This window comes from Aptenodytes forsteri, unplaced genomic scaffold (genome assembly GCF_000699145.1).
Source record: "Aptenodytes forsteri isolate BGI_AS27 unplaced genomic scaffold, ASM69914v1 Scaffold96, whole genome shotgun sequence".
NCBI classification, from domain to species: Eukaryota; Metazoa; Chordata; class Aves; order Sphenisciformes; family Spheniscidae; genus Aptenodytes; species Aptenodytes forsteri.
Genome location: NW_008795029.1, coordinates 7,502,543 through 7,518,680, shown reverse-complemented (window position 1 = coordinate 7,518,680; position 16,138 = coordinate 7,502,543). Strand labels below are relative to the sequence as shown.

The window sequence follows — 16,138 nt, the reverse complement described above, 5'->3', positions numbered from 1 at the left end:
AAAAAAAAAAAAAAAAAAAAAGACCAGATTTTTGGGAGCTTTTTAAACTGACTGGTAGGGATTTACAAGCAGAAGGATCTAATCCTCCCCTCCCAATATGAACATTAAGAGCAGCATAACTTGTTGAAATACACACACAGCCATGTTTATATAACTAACCGGTCCTGCTCTTTTCATGTCAGGCTGCTGAAAGGCAGAGGAATTTCCTGTCTTGTGACTTTCCTTGTGGTCTAGACACTAAAACACAATGGGAACACACTTGAGATATTTCTCTGTTGTTGTTTTGAAAAATGTTTCTAGTTTGAGAGAAATACCCTGGTGCACATCATGTGAACCAGAAGAAAAAAAAAATTAGCCACGTGCTGGGAAGTTCCCGTGTGTACTGTTTGTTCTGAGTCTTCAAGTTTGACTAAGCTATTGGGGAAGCTAAAGTCATGGAAATATCTGAGAGAGAATTTGTCTTCCGGTGCACGGGGACTTGTGGTGGTTTTAAAAACATTCAGTGCATTGCACTGACCTTCAGCTCTCCTGTGCCCTCTGAGCTCTTCCTTGCTCAGAACTACAGTGCCTTCTGGTCCAGACTGTGTTCCCTATTTCAGTGTTTCTAAAAGAGCCCTTGTGGCTATCGTTTGCAGTATTTTCATGGGAGGAGCTTTCCTTGGGTCAGATGTGGGACTTTTGGGAATATTGCTTCATGCTCTGGTCCCTTTTCTAAATCTTACAGAGCTATGGCAGTGGTGGGGCTTTATCCCTTTATGAAACTTGGCTTAAAAAATATGAACTCAGGCAATAAATCAGGGTGCTCACTTAACTGCCAAATCTGCTGTCACATCTGTAGTAGGGATAAACAAAGGACAGTGCAATGTTACTTCCATGTTTCATTCGGTGCCGCCAGAGCAGAGGGGCTTTTAAAATTAAATAGCAGGCCTGGTATTTGAAAATGCATCTCCAATTCCACTTTAAATTTAAGCTCAGTGAGCAGATTTTTCACTTTGAAACTGCCTCTTTTCCTCCTGCCCTTCCCCACCCAAGTAATCATAAAAAGATTTTTCAGGCTGTGTGTCTACATAACAGAAAGACTTGTGGCGCTGGAGTCCATGGAGCAGCCTGTTTGCAAGCTGTGCTTCCCCATGTGCTGCCCCAGCCCTTGCAGCTGCTTTTCCCGAGAAGCCCAGCTCTGTTAGGGGATCCCCTGCCATCAGAGTAGGGGCTCTGCGCCAGCTCCAGGACCCCAGCGTGGAGCTGGCTGGGCACAGTAGGATGGTCTCAATGCTCGGGCTTCGTGTCCTGCAGTAACGGGTATCCCCTGGTGCTGTACGCCCATCCCCGTCTCAGAAATGAGCAGCCATCTGTGAACTGATCCATCGGTAGGCATCGTGTGAAAACTTAAAAGGCAAATGAAAGACATTAGCTAAACCCTATAGCTGGATCTGGCTGGCAGGCTGCCAGGTGGACCATCCTGACGGGTCATGGCTTTCTGCAGCATAGACCAGTACTGTGTCATTGGTCGGCCCAGCACTGACTGCAGTACAGGTCAGCTGTCTCCGCTCAGCCCCAAGGGCCGTGAAACACTGTCCACAGTTGCACGGCTTCCTCATTGTGGCTGGCGAAGCATGGAGCTACTCCACTGACAAGTTGGAGTAGCTGGAGATGCCCTGAGAGCATCTCCTATTTCCTTTCCTTGTGCAGAGACCTCATGGAGCCTTATTAAATGGCTCCTAGTCAAAGCAGAGACGATCTCTCTTCTTTGTCTCCAGTTTCATCTGTGGGACTGTAATGGCTTTGGGCAGCAAAGCAGGTGGAGGAAGGAGGATGCAAGGTTTGAGTATGTGCATTAGGGCCACCTTCTTGCCAGTTCAGCAAATGCTTTGTAGGCCATTAGTTGTTAAAGAATCACTGATAAAGTTTATCATGAACCTTGCTCTGCATTCAAGGAGGCCTTCTCGTAGTGAGACTTGGAGTCTGAGCTGTATTTTGATGACTGTGGCAGATGCATTGTCAGTTGAAGATAGGGCAGCCTGGGCAAGTAGATTCTCTCACCTGTGGAGAAGAAACACCTCTTGCAGTTTCTTTGTGCAGCCTGATAAGTATTACACCCCTTGCAGCACAAGGGAAGGGCTGCTGACAAAGCAGTCATCACCTTTTAGCAAGCGGATAAAGTTTGCATGGGCTGTGTGAAATTCTCTGACTGCAATTTCACATATTGTACATTTTTCCTTACAACAGAACTGGTGTAAAGTGGTTCAGTAATGAAATTGTTCAGTGCTGTTGTTTGGTGTGCTTTTCCAGCAGGGGGAATATTGAACAATCTTACTAAAACTTGACCAATTTGTGTCTCCAAGGATGATACAAGGGATGGAAATGTCCTGTTCACTAACCGGGAAGAATTTGTAAAACACATTTCATCACCATATTCTTCGTCACTTTTGCTTCCTCCTGTCAAACCAGTCCTACTCTCTTCTGATAGCCGTATAGATAATTTCGGGCCTCAAATTCCATCCTGCTGCTCTCCTGCAGTTTTGTGCGAAAAAGAGCCGTTCTGACTCAGCTGTATATTTTTTTTTTTAATCTCGGTGCATGCCTCTCTGGTGCTTTTGTTGTGGGAGTATAACCTTTTTTTAATAAAAGTTGTTTGCGTCCTAAGAGCCAGACAACCGAAGAGCTGTTCCCTTGAGTTTGTCATTTTATGTTCATGTGGTATTACCATGTGTCTCTGTCATTGATTGTCGGGAAAGCGTGTGTTTGGGTGGAGTCTGAAGTAAAGCTGTTGTGGACATAAAAACTGAGGGAGATCTCTCTGGCTGCAGCAGTTTCTCCTTCATTGTCATTTTGGTTTGCTCTGCGGGGCTTTCTCTTTGCTTGGGCAGGGTTTTTTTGCACTGACCTTCCTATGGAGATACACCAATCTTTTTCATTTTGTGGTCAGGTAAGAAGAACAAGTTGCGAGTCTACTATTTGTCCTGGTTAAGAAATAAAATCCTTCACAATGACCCTGAAGTAGAAAAGAAACAGGGCTGGACGACGGTGGGCGACTTGGAAGGCTGTGTGCACTATAAAGTTGGTGAGTAGCGAATGCGGTAATCAAATCATCGGGATAAAAGCTGGCTGAGAAAGGGAACTGCAGTGCGTGTAGCTGCTGGGCTTAAGATTTGGTTTTATTTCTGTCTTCCCTATCTCTCAGGGCGAACTTTTCTGGCAAAGCACCAGAATAGGTGGCAAGTTACTGGGTTAAACTGAATATGGGAGAGGTTTTGCGGTGGGATGCTGGGCTGTGAACTGGAGCGGGCGCAAATCCCCATCTGTTTCCTTCCCGTGGCGGATGCAGCTTCCAGGAGAGTGCTAATATGGACAATGAGGGCTGGTAATGTTTTGCCACCTCTGTTAGACCCTTTAGGTAACAGAGGGACTCTTGTCAACCAGCAGCTGTTCTCTTCACTAACAGGTTTCCCTGATTTACTGTGATGAAATCACATGCTGGAATGGAATGAAAAAAGTCTCCTCTTTAATGTAGATTTTAAAAACTGGGGGAAAAAAAAGAAGAGGAAAAGACAAGAGAGTGGGAGGAGAAAGCAAGCCCAGCTAGTGCACGAGCTTTGCGGAGGCATCTGGGAACAGAAGCATATGTTTAACTTCAAGATGATTCATTGATTCCCTTTAGCCTATGAAATTTCCTAATGCCGTCTCAGATCCACTGCAGTACAGTTATGGGATAAAGCGTGTTTTCACTAGGCAGGTGCCTTTGAGTGGTTTTAAGTCATTTAAATGGATTTGGCATAGAAACTTTCACCAAACCTAGTGAAAGACATGTAGCATTCACTGTCAGCAGAGTATGCAGTGAGCCTGGTGCCCTGCAGGTGGGGATATGAACCAAGAGCTCTTTCTCCTGCTTCAGCCTCATGATGCATCTTAATGGGCCCTGGATGTTGCCTTTGATTTGGTTTTCTCCTAAGAGCCAGCTCAGTTCCTTTCCAGCTGTGTCAGTCAATGTGGAGCAGCAGCAATCGGACCGAGCTCAGTCTCCTCCTGTCATGCGTGTGCTCTTGGTAAAACCTGCTAGTGGGGCGTAATCAGTACCGATGGCAGTAAGTGACTGCTGAACCAGGAGCTTGACCCCAAAACCAATTAATAATGTATTTCTCTGGTATCATACCCCAGGGTGTCAGCAGCATAATGAAGTGGCCTGTTAACAATACATTAACAGCTATTGAAAGGAGGCTTTCCAGCAGGGAAGCGTGTGAAACAAAGAGCATTCTCTTCCAGATGAAGAGGGGTTTGTTACCCTGGGCTGCAGCCTGGCACTGAACTTCCCTCTGAACCATAGATGACTTCTTCAGGTAGTGAGAGGCCTCTTTGACAGCTGCGCTTCAGTTCCCAAGAAGGATGAGTTCTGCCAATAGTTGGGCTCACGGTCTGGAGGCTGCCACCGAGGCAGCTGGCACTGATAGCTTCCTTGTCTCTTTGATGCAACAGGGGTCTCGGACGTCAGTGTGAAGTGGTATTTATGGATCCCGGTTGCTTCAGGCAATTTTTGGCTCCTCTAAATGATAAATTGCTCTTTTAAAACTTAAGATTTGGGTGAATTCCCAGATAGCACCCAGAGCAAAGAATGAGGATTATCAAAGGTCCCCTTTCATAGATAAGGTGGTTTTGTTCGACAACCCCCTCTTCCCCGAGAAAAAATTCCAAGAAGTCTTGTAAGCTAGACAAGACTGAACAAAAGCTCTGTTTTTCAGTCGGTACAGCTGTGGAGGTTGAGAGACTTCTTTTTGTCTGTTGAAAAAGTGTCAAGTCCTTTAACACTTACAGTTCAGTACTCTTGCTTCCCTGCAGAGTAGAAAGGGAGCAAGTAGTAGCTTTGTCTCCCTGTTACCTACCAAGAGACAACTGCAAGCTTGTACAGTAGTAAGATATCTAAAAGGCATTGAAATATTATTCTTTTAATAATAATTATTAAAATTATTTAAAAATTATTAAAGAAGTGTTCTTCGCACAAGTCTGAGATTTTCACTCCTGCCATGTTTCAAAATCAGTTTTGGTTGGGAGATATAATGGCAGAAGGTGAAGGTGCACAGAATTACTCATTGTTTTGGAAAAGCGTTATATTCCCCTGAAACTTGGGGTAAAGAGGTAGCAGAAACCTCCTGAGGTTTCTCAGTGTCATCCATAATGCTATTTTTTTTTCTTCTCCCCAAAAAGAGTGCTGGAAAGAGGTTAACAAACCTCAACATTTGGAAGTCCCCATGATCTGTTCCTTCCCAAATCCACATGGCAGCTGGAAGTGGCAGATCCAGCAACACTTCTTGAATGGCTGTTTCTAGACTTTATCATTCCCCTCCTGAAAACAGAAGTAGTGAACAGAGCTTTTTTTGATGGTTAATTTAGCCAGCTGTTGGAATATGGGAACAGAGGTATATTCAAGAATTTGTGGATCAGCTGTGTCATGACGTTTTATTTCTGATAAATTCTGTGGATTTTTTCTTTTTTTTCTTTTCAAATGAGTTCTCACGGGCTTTAGGGACAAAGAATACACTCTGCCACAGTCATAGGCTTCTTTTATTGGAAATGTCCCGTCTGAAAACCAATTTTCTTGTCTTGATGAGTAAGCACTATCAAGAGTGCTTACTCATTCCACTAAGTCTAATGTGGAAAAAAATAAGTGTAAATAAGTGTATACCAGTTAGGTAATTCAGAACATGGTGACAGGTTCAGTTACTGATAAGAGTAATGATTTTTGTGGCATAAATGTGTCAACATACTTAACTACATAGAATTAGCAATCCTAAAATGCAGTGTTACTAGAAACCTCCAAATGTGTGTAAGTATGGAGAAATATTGTCATTTTCTGCTTTCCTGAAGTAACTGGCATGACTTTGGAATTACTGCTGAATTCTTTTATTGTTTTGTTTTAATTTCAGTAAAATATGAAAGAATCAAGTTCTTGGTAATTGCATTGAAGAGTTCTGTGGAAGTCTATGCATGGGCACCAAAGCCATACCATAAATTTATGGCCTTTAAGGTAACAGTATATTTCATATATTCACTTGCAGTTACCCCTTTTACAAAAATGCTCCGACATTTTATCATGGCCATCTTACAAGTTCTTTGGTAAATCTGCCATGAACTTCCTATTATATTTTAATTTAAGAGCTTTTCTAGCTCTAAGAGGCAGTACACTTAAAGTTCTAAATTGTAACTGAGCATAAATTAATAATCAAAATGACACTATCACAACTGTTTGTTTCATCTCTCTATAAATAAAGCATGCGGCAGAGAGAAGTGAACTGAGTCTAAACATCTTCATCTGAGCAGAACAAGTCATTAAGTGATACTCAGCATTGTTGGTTTTTTGAATGCAGCAAGAATGAAGTTAGCTGGCTTGGTGTAATTACCAGACTGATTTGCAGATAATCAGTTACTGTCAGTTGTACAGATTGAAGTAAACACTACGGGAGCGTCAAATTGCCCTGAACTTTGGGGAAAACAACTCTTACTAAAAAACAAACAGACCAACTAGAGTAAACCTCACAGACAATAGCTTACAGTATTATGTGATTGAAATGCAACAGGTTGCAGAGTAATCTGTCCTTGTCCGTGAGAGACATGTTAGCCTGACTGGTCTGGTGGATGGGGACCGGAAGGACGTGGGAGGAATAAACCCATAATATGTGCATTAGAGCATGTTTTTATAAAACCCACTGTGGTTCTAAGCAGTAAAGTAAATCTCACTGATGGTTGTCTTACAGTCGTTTGGAGAATTGGTACATAAGCCATTGCTGGTGGATCTAACCGTAGAAGAGGGTCAGAGACTAAAAGTGATCTATGGCTCCTGCGCTGGCTTCCATGCCGTTGATGTGGATTCCGGATCAGTCTATGATATTTATCTACCAACACATGTAAGAACTGCTGCTGGGGCTGGGTTTTTTCTTTCTTTCTGGATTTCCTCCCCTCTTCCTTTCCTCAGATGACCAACATGTCGGGCTGTTCCTGTGGATCACTGCCAGATGCTGGCAGTGGTAAATTGGGTCCAAGGAGGGGTCCAAGCAGATGCGGCCACCTGTGCTTAGGGGCTCGTGCCTCACTCTCTGTCCTCTCCTCATGGTCAGTATGTCTCTGTGGTTGGGAGCTGCCCACTCAGATCTGACATGGGCCAACATGACTGTTTCAGGGGTAGCAGCTAAATGGCCGAGTGCATTGCAAATGCCCGGCAGAGGCTGCAGGGAAGGTGGCAGTACAAATGACATGGCAGCCCACTGATAAGATTCAACAGGGTTGGCAAAGGCCAGGTGGCCTTAGCTACCAAGGTTTCCTGTTGTTCATCGTACACAGAGGTGTCAGATGGGCCTGCAGTGTGCCGTGCACCTCCCCAAGCACCATTCACTGCAGTGCAGAGGTCTGAGGTCTGCATCTGGGCTGCTTGCCCCAGGCTCCCTTTCTGCCCATGGAAAGAAATGGGCACTCCTGGTTTTAGATGTCTGCCTTAAGATGGGAGCATTTGTGCCCCAAAGGTTCCCAGGTCTTTGTTGTCACTGCGTAGGGTGTCTAGCTTGGGGAGAGCAGAGCTAGCACTTCTAAAGTGAGTGAATCCCTGATGTGCTGTCAGCCAAAATCAAAAAATCACCCAACCCTTTCTCCCAGTGCAGGCTCTGTGGCATTAAGACAAAAGGCTTCCTCTTTTCTTCCATCTCTGTAGATCCAGAGCAGTATCCAACCTCATGCAATCATCATTCTCCCAAACACGGATGGGATGGAGCTGCTGGTCTGCTACGAGGATGAAGGAGTTTATGTCAACACATACGGAAGGATCACGAAGGATGTGGTTCTGCAGTGGGGAGAAATGCCAACTTCAGTTGGTAAGTACCTCAGCAGAGTCAAATACCACGTGCTGTTAGGGAGTGTGAGTGTGTGCAGAAGGAAGGTGCATCAGGTTTGACTTCAGATTCAGAAGCAGCGATGCTGTAGTATTCCTGGAAAACAGCTGCGCAAAGTAGAGAGTAATCATATGGATCTGTTTTGTGCTGAGTTTTTAAGAACAAAATCCAAACAAGCAAGTTGCGGAGTTCAGGAATGAAAAACTCATTTAATAAACATCAGGGCCTCCGTGGGCAGCTACAGAATTTTTGCTAGGCAGCCACAAAGTTGTGGAAACCTTTCAGTATAAAGATGTGTAAGGTGACAGATGGGTAAGATATTATGGGTAATTCTATGTTGATAATGTCTGTGTATCTGATTTGATGTGTTTACTTTCATTCACCTGCAGATTGCTCATCTATCCTGGCATGGTAATTCTCCCAAATCTCTCCAGTTCAAAATAAGGTAGTTTTGAGAGTGGGAGCGATGAGTGTAGTAAAATGGGCGCAGATTTGTTACGGACACAAGTGCACAGCAGCATCCCTCTGACTGCCTGTGCTGCCGTATTTCAGTGCTGAGCGTAGTATGGGCTGTGGTCACACCTTCCTTTTCTTGGGCAAGCACATTGAGTTCTACATGCTTCGGAATGGATGCATGTATTGGGAGATGACAGCTTGATAGCTGTTCGAGCAACGCGAACAATAATGGAGGAGGAAATTTAAACGAGTTTCATGCACAACACATTCACTCCTGTGGTGATTAACTCTTGACTAGATCTAAAAGCAAGCAGCATTTATCAGCTGGCAAATTGCAGAGCCTTTGGGGACTGGAGTGCCTGTGAAGTAAATGGCACTGAGGCAGCCGACACCATCTGAACATCTCATCTGACAATTTTTAGAAGCTCTTTGGCCCAGTTACCACTAGTGACATATTTAAAAATAATTGAATTTCCAGCATGATGGTATATGCGATGTTATAGCTGTACATTATACTGTAGCAGATAATTTGATATAATTTCACTGAAAATTAATATGAGAAAAATTCTATAAAAGGGAAGTACTACAAAATTAAATATTTTTAAATTTTGCTTGCTAAGAGCTATTTTCTTCTTTTTATTTTTCTGTTAAGTATGCATGCAAATCAGGGGCAACAGCTTATTCTTCATTAAGTTCCCATATGTTATTTTTGGCAGCGTTCCTAAGACTATCCATCAAATTGCTGTTTGAATATACCTTTTCATAATGCTGGTGACTTCCTCCTTTATTTGATTTTTTTACTGCTATCAAGAACAGATTTTTTTCCTCATGCTACTACTAATCTGTTTTCCCCAGTGACACCCTTAAGGAAAAAGGCTTGAATTTTTGCTTTGTTTGTGCACAAAGGAAAGCGGTATGACAAATGATAGTATTTCCACTTGGAGAGCTTAATACGAACCTCTTTTAAGATATACAGAATACTTTTCAGACCAATTGGCTTTCTCGAGAAGGAGAGCAGGTTTTTGAAGTATTACTCCTATTAAAGGAGGCTAGCTCATTTTTTTTCTAGTTTTCCCTTTCCCTCTTCCCCTTTCTCTGTTTTTGCTGACAAAGTCCTTCAAGGAGGGAAAATAACACTGTAAGACACAGAGCTGGTGCTGGGGACATACCGGAGTGGATGGGTTTATTCTGTTGAAACCTTGGGTTCTGCTTTCTCCTTGTCAACACCTAATTAGCCTGTCTCTTTGCCAAACTTGGGGAGAAAAAGCCTGTGTAAAAACTCGATGTTCCTTCCATTTAGTTGAAGGTTGGAAGGTTCCCATTGTGTCATGAATGCTCAGGCAAGACATGTATTACTAATGTGGAAAACCCACAGGGAAATTAAAAAAAAAAAAAAAAAGGTATTTTTAGGCATCGTGAAAATGCTGGAGTGAGAAATGGCACTCTGAATATGTGTGTAGTTATAATAAGTACATGCAGGTCATTTTTAACTAGGGTGCGTCAGTATATTCCCCTGCTTTTTCAGTTCCTCCATGTTGCCCTCTACCTGTCCTAATGGGCTGTGTGCTGTGTTTTCTTCCCAAAGCGTACATCCGATCCAACCAGATTATGGGCTGGGGAGAAAAAGCTATCGAAATACGATCGGTAGAAACTGGACACTTGGACGGTGTGTTCATGCACAAAAGGGCACAAAGACTCAAGTTCTTATGCGAACGCAATGACAAGGTATAATTCCCCCCCCCTAGTTTCTTGCCAAGATGGTAAACATGTTCTTTAACTGGGTACTCGTGGTGGGTTGGCCCCGACCAGCAGCCAAGCACCCACCCAGCCTCTCGCTCACTCCATTCTCCCATGGGATGGGGATAAAATAGAAGGAAGGCGAAAAGACTCATGGATCAAGATAAAGACAGTTCAATAAGGACAGCAAAAGCTGCACACGCAAGCCAGGCAAAATAAGGAATTCATTCACAACCTCCCGTTGGCAGGCAGATGTCCTGCCGCTTCCTGGGAAGCGGTGCTTCAGCACGCGTAACACTTACTTGGGAAGACGAATGTCATCACCACAATGTCCCCCCCGTCCTCTCCCTTTCCCTGAGCTTTTATCGCTGAGCATGATGTTACATGTTACGGGATATCCCTTTGGTCAGTTTGGGTCGGCTGTCCCAGCATTGTCCCCTCCCAGCCTCTTGCCCATCCCCAGCCCACTGGCCTTTGAGGGGCGAGGGGGACGGAGAGAAAGCCTTGATGCTGTGCAAGCGCTGTTCGGCAGTAGCCAAAACACTGGTGTGTTAGCAACACTGTTTAGCCACAAATGCAAAGCCCAGCACCGTACGGGTGCTATGAAGAAAGTCAACTCCATCCCCGCTGGACCCAGCGCACCACTGCAGTTGCACTGTAAATATCAGGGGCAGTAAAGGCAAATTAGAGCCTCTGCTGTCCTGCCTGTTGAATTTACCAATCTCTTTTCTTTGCAGGTTTTCTTTGCCTCCGTACGGTCGGGTGGAAGCAGTCAAGTCTATTTCATGACCCTTGGCAGGACTTCTCTTCTGAGCTGGTAGAAGCGGTGGGATTTGGCGAGGAATTGCTGACATCCAGAGTCTGAGATCTTCATAACTCGGAATTATTTTCAACTGGAGTACAGACCTGCACGAATGCAGCACTCTGTGTATATGTGTGTGCAGGCATCACTGGTGTTAGGTTTCTTTTTGTTTTTCAACTGAGGCTGCGACGCAGCTGGTGCTGTAAAGATATTGCCATCAGGTGCTACAATGTCTTTGAGATTTGGGATCACGCTAGAAAGCTACAGGTCTTCTTTTCCCTTCAGCTCCAGGATTCCTAGGCTTTGAAGGACTCTGTTTGTTAGTGTTAAAACAGAGAGGGGGGAAAAAACCCCCAGACTTGGTGAACATGCTGTTGAGTGGACAGGAGGCAGGCAAGAGAAGGTGAGAAGTGGTGTAGAGAGTCAGACTGGCTGAAACAGAGGGCAGATCTAGTCTAGTAATGTTAACAATGTATTTAATTGACATTTCTTTTTTTGTAATGTGACAATATGTGGACAAAGAGGAAGGTGGAGGTTTTAAGAAGTTAATATTTATAAAATGTGAAAGACACAGTGACTAGGATAACTTCTTTTTGGGGACAGGGAGGGTGGGAAGGGGCTTGGGGTGGAATTCTTGGGGTTTTTTTGTTTCTGCAGTTTTATTTTGGCCTGGCCAATAACTTTAGTCATTTTCTGTGTACCAGGTATTGCCTGAAACATGTGCAGATGATAAAAAAGGAAAAAAAAAAAAAAAAAAAAGAGGAAAAAAGAAAAAGAAAAAAAATTCATTTTCTATAATGATTCTGTGTTAGGCCAGAACTTGGTTATGTCACAGTATTAGCACTGCCTCAGTTAAAGGTTTAATTTTTGTTTAAACCTAGAAGTGCAACAACAGTTTTACCCCAGTCTGCACTCGCAAAACTTAAAAAAAAAAAAAAAAAGAAAAAAAAAAAGAAATAAAATCCAAACTACATATGTTTATTTTTTGTGCCTACCTCATTGTTTTTAATGCATAAAATAAAAGAGGTGGTTTAGTTTATACGTTTTTAGATGAGAACCATTAATGTCTAATTTAATCTTAATACCAAAACTACCAGATCGAAAGGTTTCTGACTGTTATTGCGTAGCAAGTTTCAGCAGGAGGAGAGAGTGGTCCGTTGGGGCAATAGTGGTAGCGGTATGGCAGTGAGACACTGATTAATGTAATTTGCTTACAAAATTTGGTAAAGCAAGCATTTTTTTAAACCAGTTTCATCCTTAATAGAAGTCTGAATTTAGCCTAAAACCAGAGGTTTCACTCTTCTAACACGTGGGCTTAGTAACAGGCAGGTAAAAATAACTAGGCTAGTTCTATAAACTGTTAAATGTTGTAGGAACCATTTTGGGGCGGTGATGTTTTTCTTTTTTAAGAATGCAATGCACTAAAACTCTTTTAAGAATGTAGTTAATACTGCTTATTCATAAAAACAGCGTATACCTGTGTTTAGATGTAAGATCCCAGCTCTGGCTTTCTTTCTTTCTTTTTTTTTTTTTAAGTCAGTTTTATTTTATGAATAAGTTCTGACATTTGTAATAAATGTCTTGAGAGTAATAATTTGTTTAATGGCTACATGTTCATTACTTGAGAAACCTTGAGTGTATAATAATCTGTTGGTGGTGTAATAATGCACAGTCTCATGATTCAGCCATTTTCCTTTTTGTTTTCACTTTTTTTTTTTAATTCCTTTGGTGGGGTACTTTGTTGACAGCTGCCTTAAGCTGTTCATTCAGTGAACAGGCTCTCAGTGTTTCATGGGCTTTGTCTTCTGCTGCGGTTAACTTTCCTTCATGGCATGACAGGTAGGGCTTTATAAACACGTATTCTTCAATTCAGTCAAGCTGATGGCTCGAGCGACTGGTCACACAATCAATTAAGAGCCAAGAGCACCGAGTGTGCAAAGCTCAGACTCGACAGACCCTTCTTTTGGTGTCAAATCTGACTGCTGTAAATCCTTCAACCCCAATCAGCGTTGCTGCTGAAGACTCTCTTTTGAACATCGTAGACGGTTGAAAAGCGAGCGGTAAATGCGTACCGCCAGCGCACGCGCGTGCCATTTGCTGGCGGAGGAATACCTAGAACTATTTTTTTTTAATCGTATGACTTTTGGATAGCGTTGAAGGTGAAGGATGTGTTCTTTTCAGGCCTGGTGTGGTCAGCCAGAAGAACGATCAACCTTTTGTACTATGATGAACTAAAGGGGACTCGGAAACGCGACGCGATGGTAGATGTGGGTGTAATCACACAGCTGCCCTGTAGTGTAGTTTGCCGAAGCTGATTCGATCGAATGTCAGTCTGCGTGATTTAAATCTTCCAGCGCTATGTGGTCAAAAATTAATCTAGTCCTTGAAAGCTGATGCTATTCACCTAGAGGAAGATGCTCCAGTACTGTAGGGATGCCCAGGTCACGGATACGTGCTGTTGAAGTTTTGAGGCTGCCGGGGGGGGGGAATCTCCTTCCTTCGGTGGGGCTGCCCGCCTGGCAGCTTCTGCCTCCGCAGGAGTGCCAACACGGCAAGGTAAAAACAGTATTACAAAACCACTACGTATACCGACATCGAACTCTTCAAACAGTGCTTTTGCAAGCAAAGAAGAAAAGAAAAGCTCCTAGGTTTAGTTTTAAGCTTTAATAAGTAATAATTTTCTGTATCTTTAAGTCAAAGTAACCCTAACTTGTATGACTGCAGTGTTTTTATTTTTTATCTTATGCACATGTTATGTTGGAGAAAATGTTTACAAAAATGGTTTTGTTACACTAATGTGCATCACATATTTATGGTTTATTTGAAAGTGATTTTTGTGGGTTTTTTAGTTTTTCATAGTAGTAGTAGTACACTTTTTGTGATTTATAACCCCAAACTCTGCTGATTATAAAGATGCTAAACAATAATACAAAATGACAAACTGCATTAAAATTACTAATCGTAGAGCTGCAAAGCAGACTGGTGACAAGTAAAACACACAGCCTTTTTTTTGCAGTGCTATCTAACTTGTCTTCTGTGTATTATGGAAATTACTGTTTTTTCCCCGTTTTTCCTTAAATAAAGTCAAATTGACACCTATTGTATGTGGAAAGTATTTTGAATATCTACTGGCTGCAGAAATCAAGCTGCATGTTGCCTAGTTGCATGTATCGTAAGAACAAAAGCCTTATTGTCAAATCTCGTAATTTTGGAGACTTTGACAATAAATGTGGGCATGTGGAAAGTATTTTGAATATCTACTGGCTGCAGAAATCAAGCTGCATGTTGCCTAGTTGCATGTATCGAGAAAAAAAAGCCTTATTGTCAAATCAATTTTGGAGGACAATAAATGTGGGCTTTTGAGGGCTTTTTTGTTGTTGTTGTTTTTTTCCTTAAAGTTCTGTCTCCTGGTGCAGTTGCTCTTTTGAGAATTACAATTTTCCTTTAAAAAATGAAAAGTGAAAAGCTTAGAAACGTTAGCAAGTGCCCGGTGGTTCAGAAAGAAGAAGTTGCACAAAGGAGAGCCTGGGTGCGTTGCGAACGTGCCCTCCCACCACACCACTTTCAGGCATGTGATTTTTTGGCATGACTTACTGCCAAGAGAGTGTGATGAAGGGGAATCCTGAGCCAGATTCTCGCACGGCATAAAAGCATGGCTCCAAAAAACTCAAGGCCTTCTGCGTCGTAAGCCATGAGTACTGAGCAGGTTTGAAGCAAAGCCGCTGTTTGCCCCCCCCGCCCCGGGGTTCTTGTTGGCCTTTGCCCATGTTTTTCCACCATGGGCTGTGTTTGTTTTCTGGAGTGGAGATAAGCAGTAGATGTTTCCTTCTGACTAGGCTGGTCTCTGCGAGAGGAGGAGGAAGTCTGTGTTCCTGGGCTCCTGCCTTTCCTCGCACTTCCATCTGCAGAAGGCAAGGGATGTGGTGTAAGTTGAAAAATGTTTCAGGGTTTCGCTTGCTTCCTATGGACGAAGGTATCTGAAATCCTCAAGCCCCGCAGCTTTTCCGCTTCTGCAAGCGTAGGTACTGACTGATCTTAATAAAACTAGCAGGACCAGCCAACCAGCCAGCAGGACCAAACCAGCAGGACCTGACCCAACCAGTCAGGCTCCTGCCAGCTCCGCTCCAGTTGCTGCTCCTGAGCTGCTGGTTTCCGTCAGTCATTCTTGACCTGTTGAAGACTTCCCTAAGTTAAATATACTTAGCATAGTTGAGCACCTTAGCTAGTCCTGAAGACAGATACGAGCTGTTGCTCATTACAGTATGCAGTAAGTAACTGAAATCAGCAACCCCAGGTGTGAGCTTCACAGCGGGCGCTGGCAGAGGCAACAGAGAACGTGCAAAACCTTCACGCTCCTGTGAAGAAAGACACAATTGCAGTCATTTACAGGAAGAAGGAAATAAAAAAAATGAGAGCATTGGAAACCGAGCAGCAGATCTCATTCCTCTGTGGGACTTGTGTAGGTAGCAGTGGTGAGACAGGCCCAAATTTGTACCTTGTGAGGGGAGGAGGGATGTACACAGGACAGAAGAGAACAAACTGCGCAGCAAAAGAACGTGCGCATCTTCAAAATTTAACAACTGCAGTAATCAAACTGGAGAAAGAAATGATCAAACATAAAAAGGAGCATTTGAAACATTTTTTTTACAAAGCTTTTAAATACGCAAGTTAAATATTAGTAATGAAAAGTGCAGAAACTTACCCATGAGATTAAAGTAAAAAACCTGCACATTAGAAAAGATACAAAGAGCATCCCCCCCGCCCCCCGAGGGGGGTTGCTTTGCTGAAACACACATGCTAGAGCATTAGGATTGTATAGGACCTTATATGAAAGGGGGAAAGTCTAGTTTTGTGGGCTGCTGCCTCTTGCGCAGAGAGCTTGTTAATTCTTTGGCTTGTATCTATACCGTGGTCTGGAATGAAGACTGTCATATTGATAAAAAGGGACCAAAGTTGTTGGAGAAACAACTTCAAATGCAAGAAAAGAGCCTGTGGCGGAGAGGGGACTCGGCACCGTGCGTTCAACATGGGACTGCTGTATCAAAACGGTCCAAGGCAACAAATTTGCTAATAGTAATGCGAATGCATTTCCACCTTGGTGTCCAGTGCCGTTACCCACCTGTGCGCTGCAGCATTTCAGCCCGAAGCTTTTTTCCTTCCAACGTCACTGAAGAAAAATCAGCTTGTGCAGTATTCCATAAGCACTGATTGGATGTAAGGAAAAATGTCTTTACTGAAAGAGTGGTGAAACATTGGAACAGGCTGCCCAGGGAAG

General features: G+C 43.2%; 1 protein-coding gene across 1 annotated transcript in view; it reads left to right on the top strand.

Annotated features, from left to right (window-relative positions):
* Positions 1–12,954, top strand: part of MAP4K4 (mitogen-activated protein kinase kinase kinase kinase 4) — a 165,656-nt gene extending 152,702 nt beyond the window's left edge. Inside the window, exons 27-32 of the mRNA XM_009276123.2 lie at positions 2,927–3,061; positions 5,916–6,016; positions 6,744–6,893; positions 7,691–7,850; positions 9,910–10,049; positions 10,799–12,954. Of these exons, the coding sequence (XP_009274398.1) occupies positions 2,927–3,061; positions 5,916–6,016; positions 6,744–6,893; positions 7,691–7,850; positions 9,910–10,049; positions 10,799–10,882 (770 nt within the window). The 3' untranslated portion in view covers positions 10,883–12,954. The remainder of the gene's footprint in view (positions 1–2,926; positions 3,062–5,915; positions 6,017–6,743; positions 6,894–7,690; positions 7,851–9,909; positions 10,050–10,798) is intronic.
* The last annotated feature ends 3,184 nt before the right edge of the window (positions 12,955–16,138 follow it).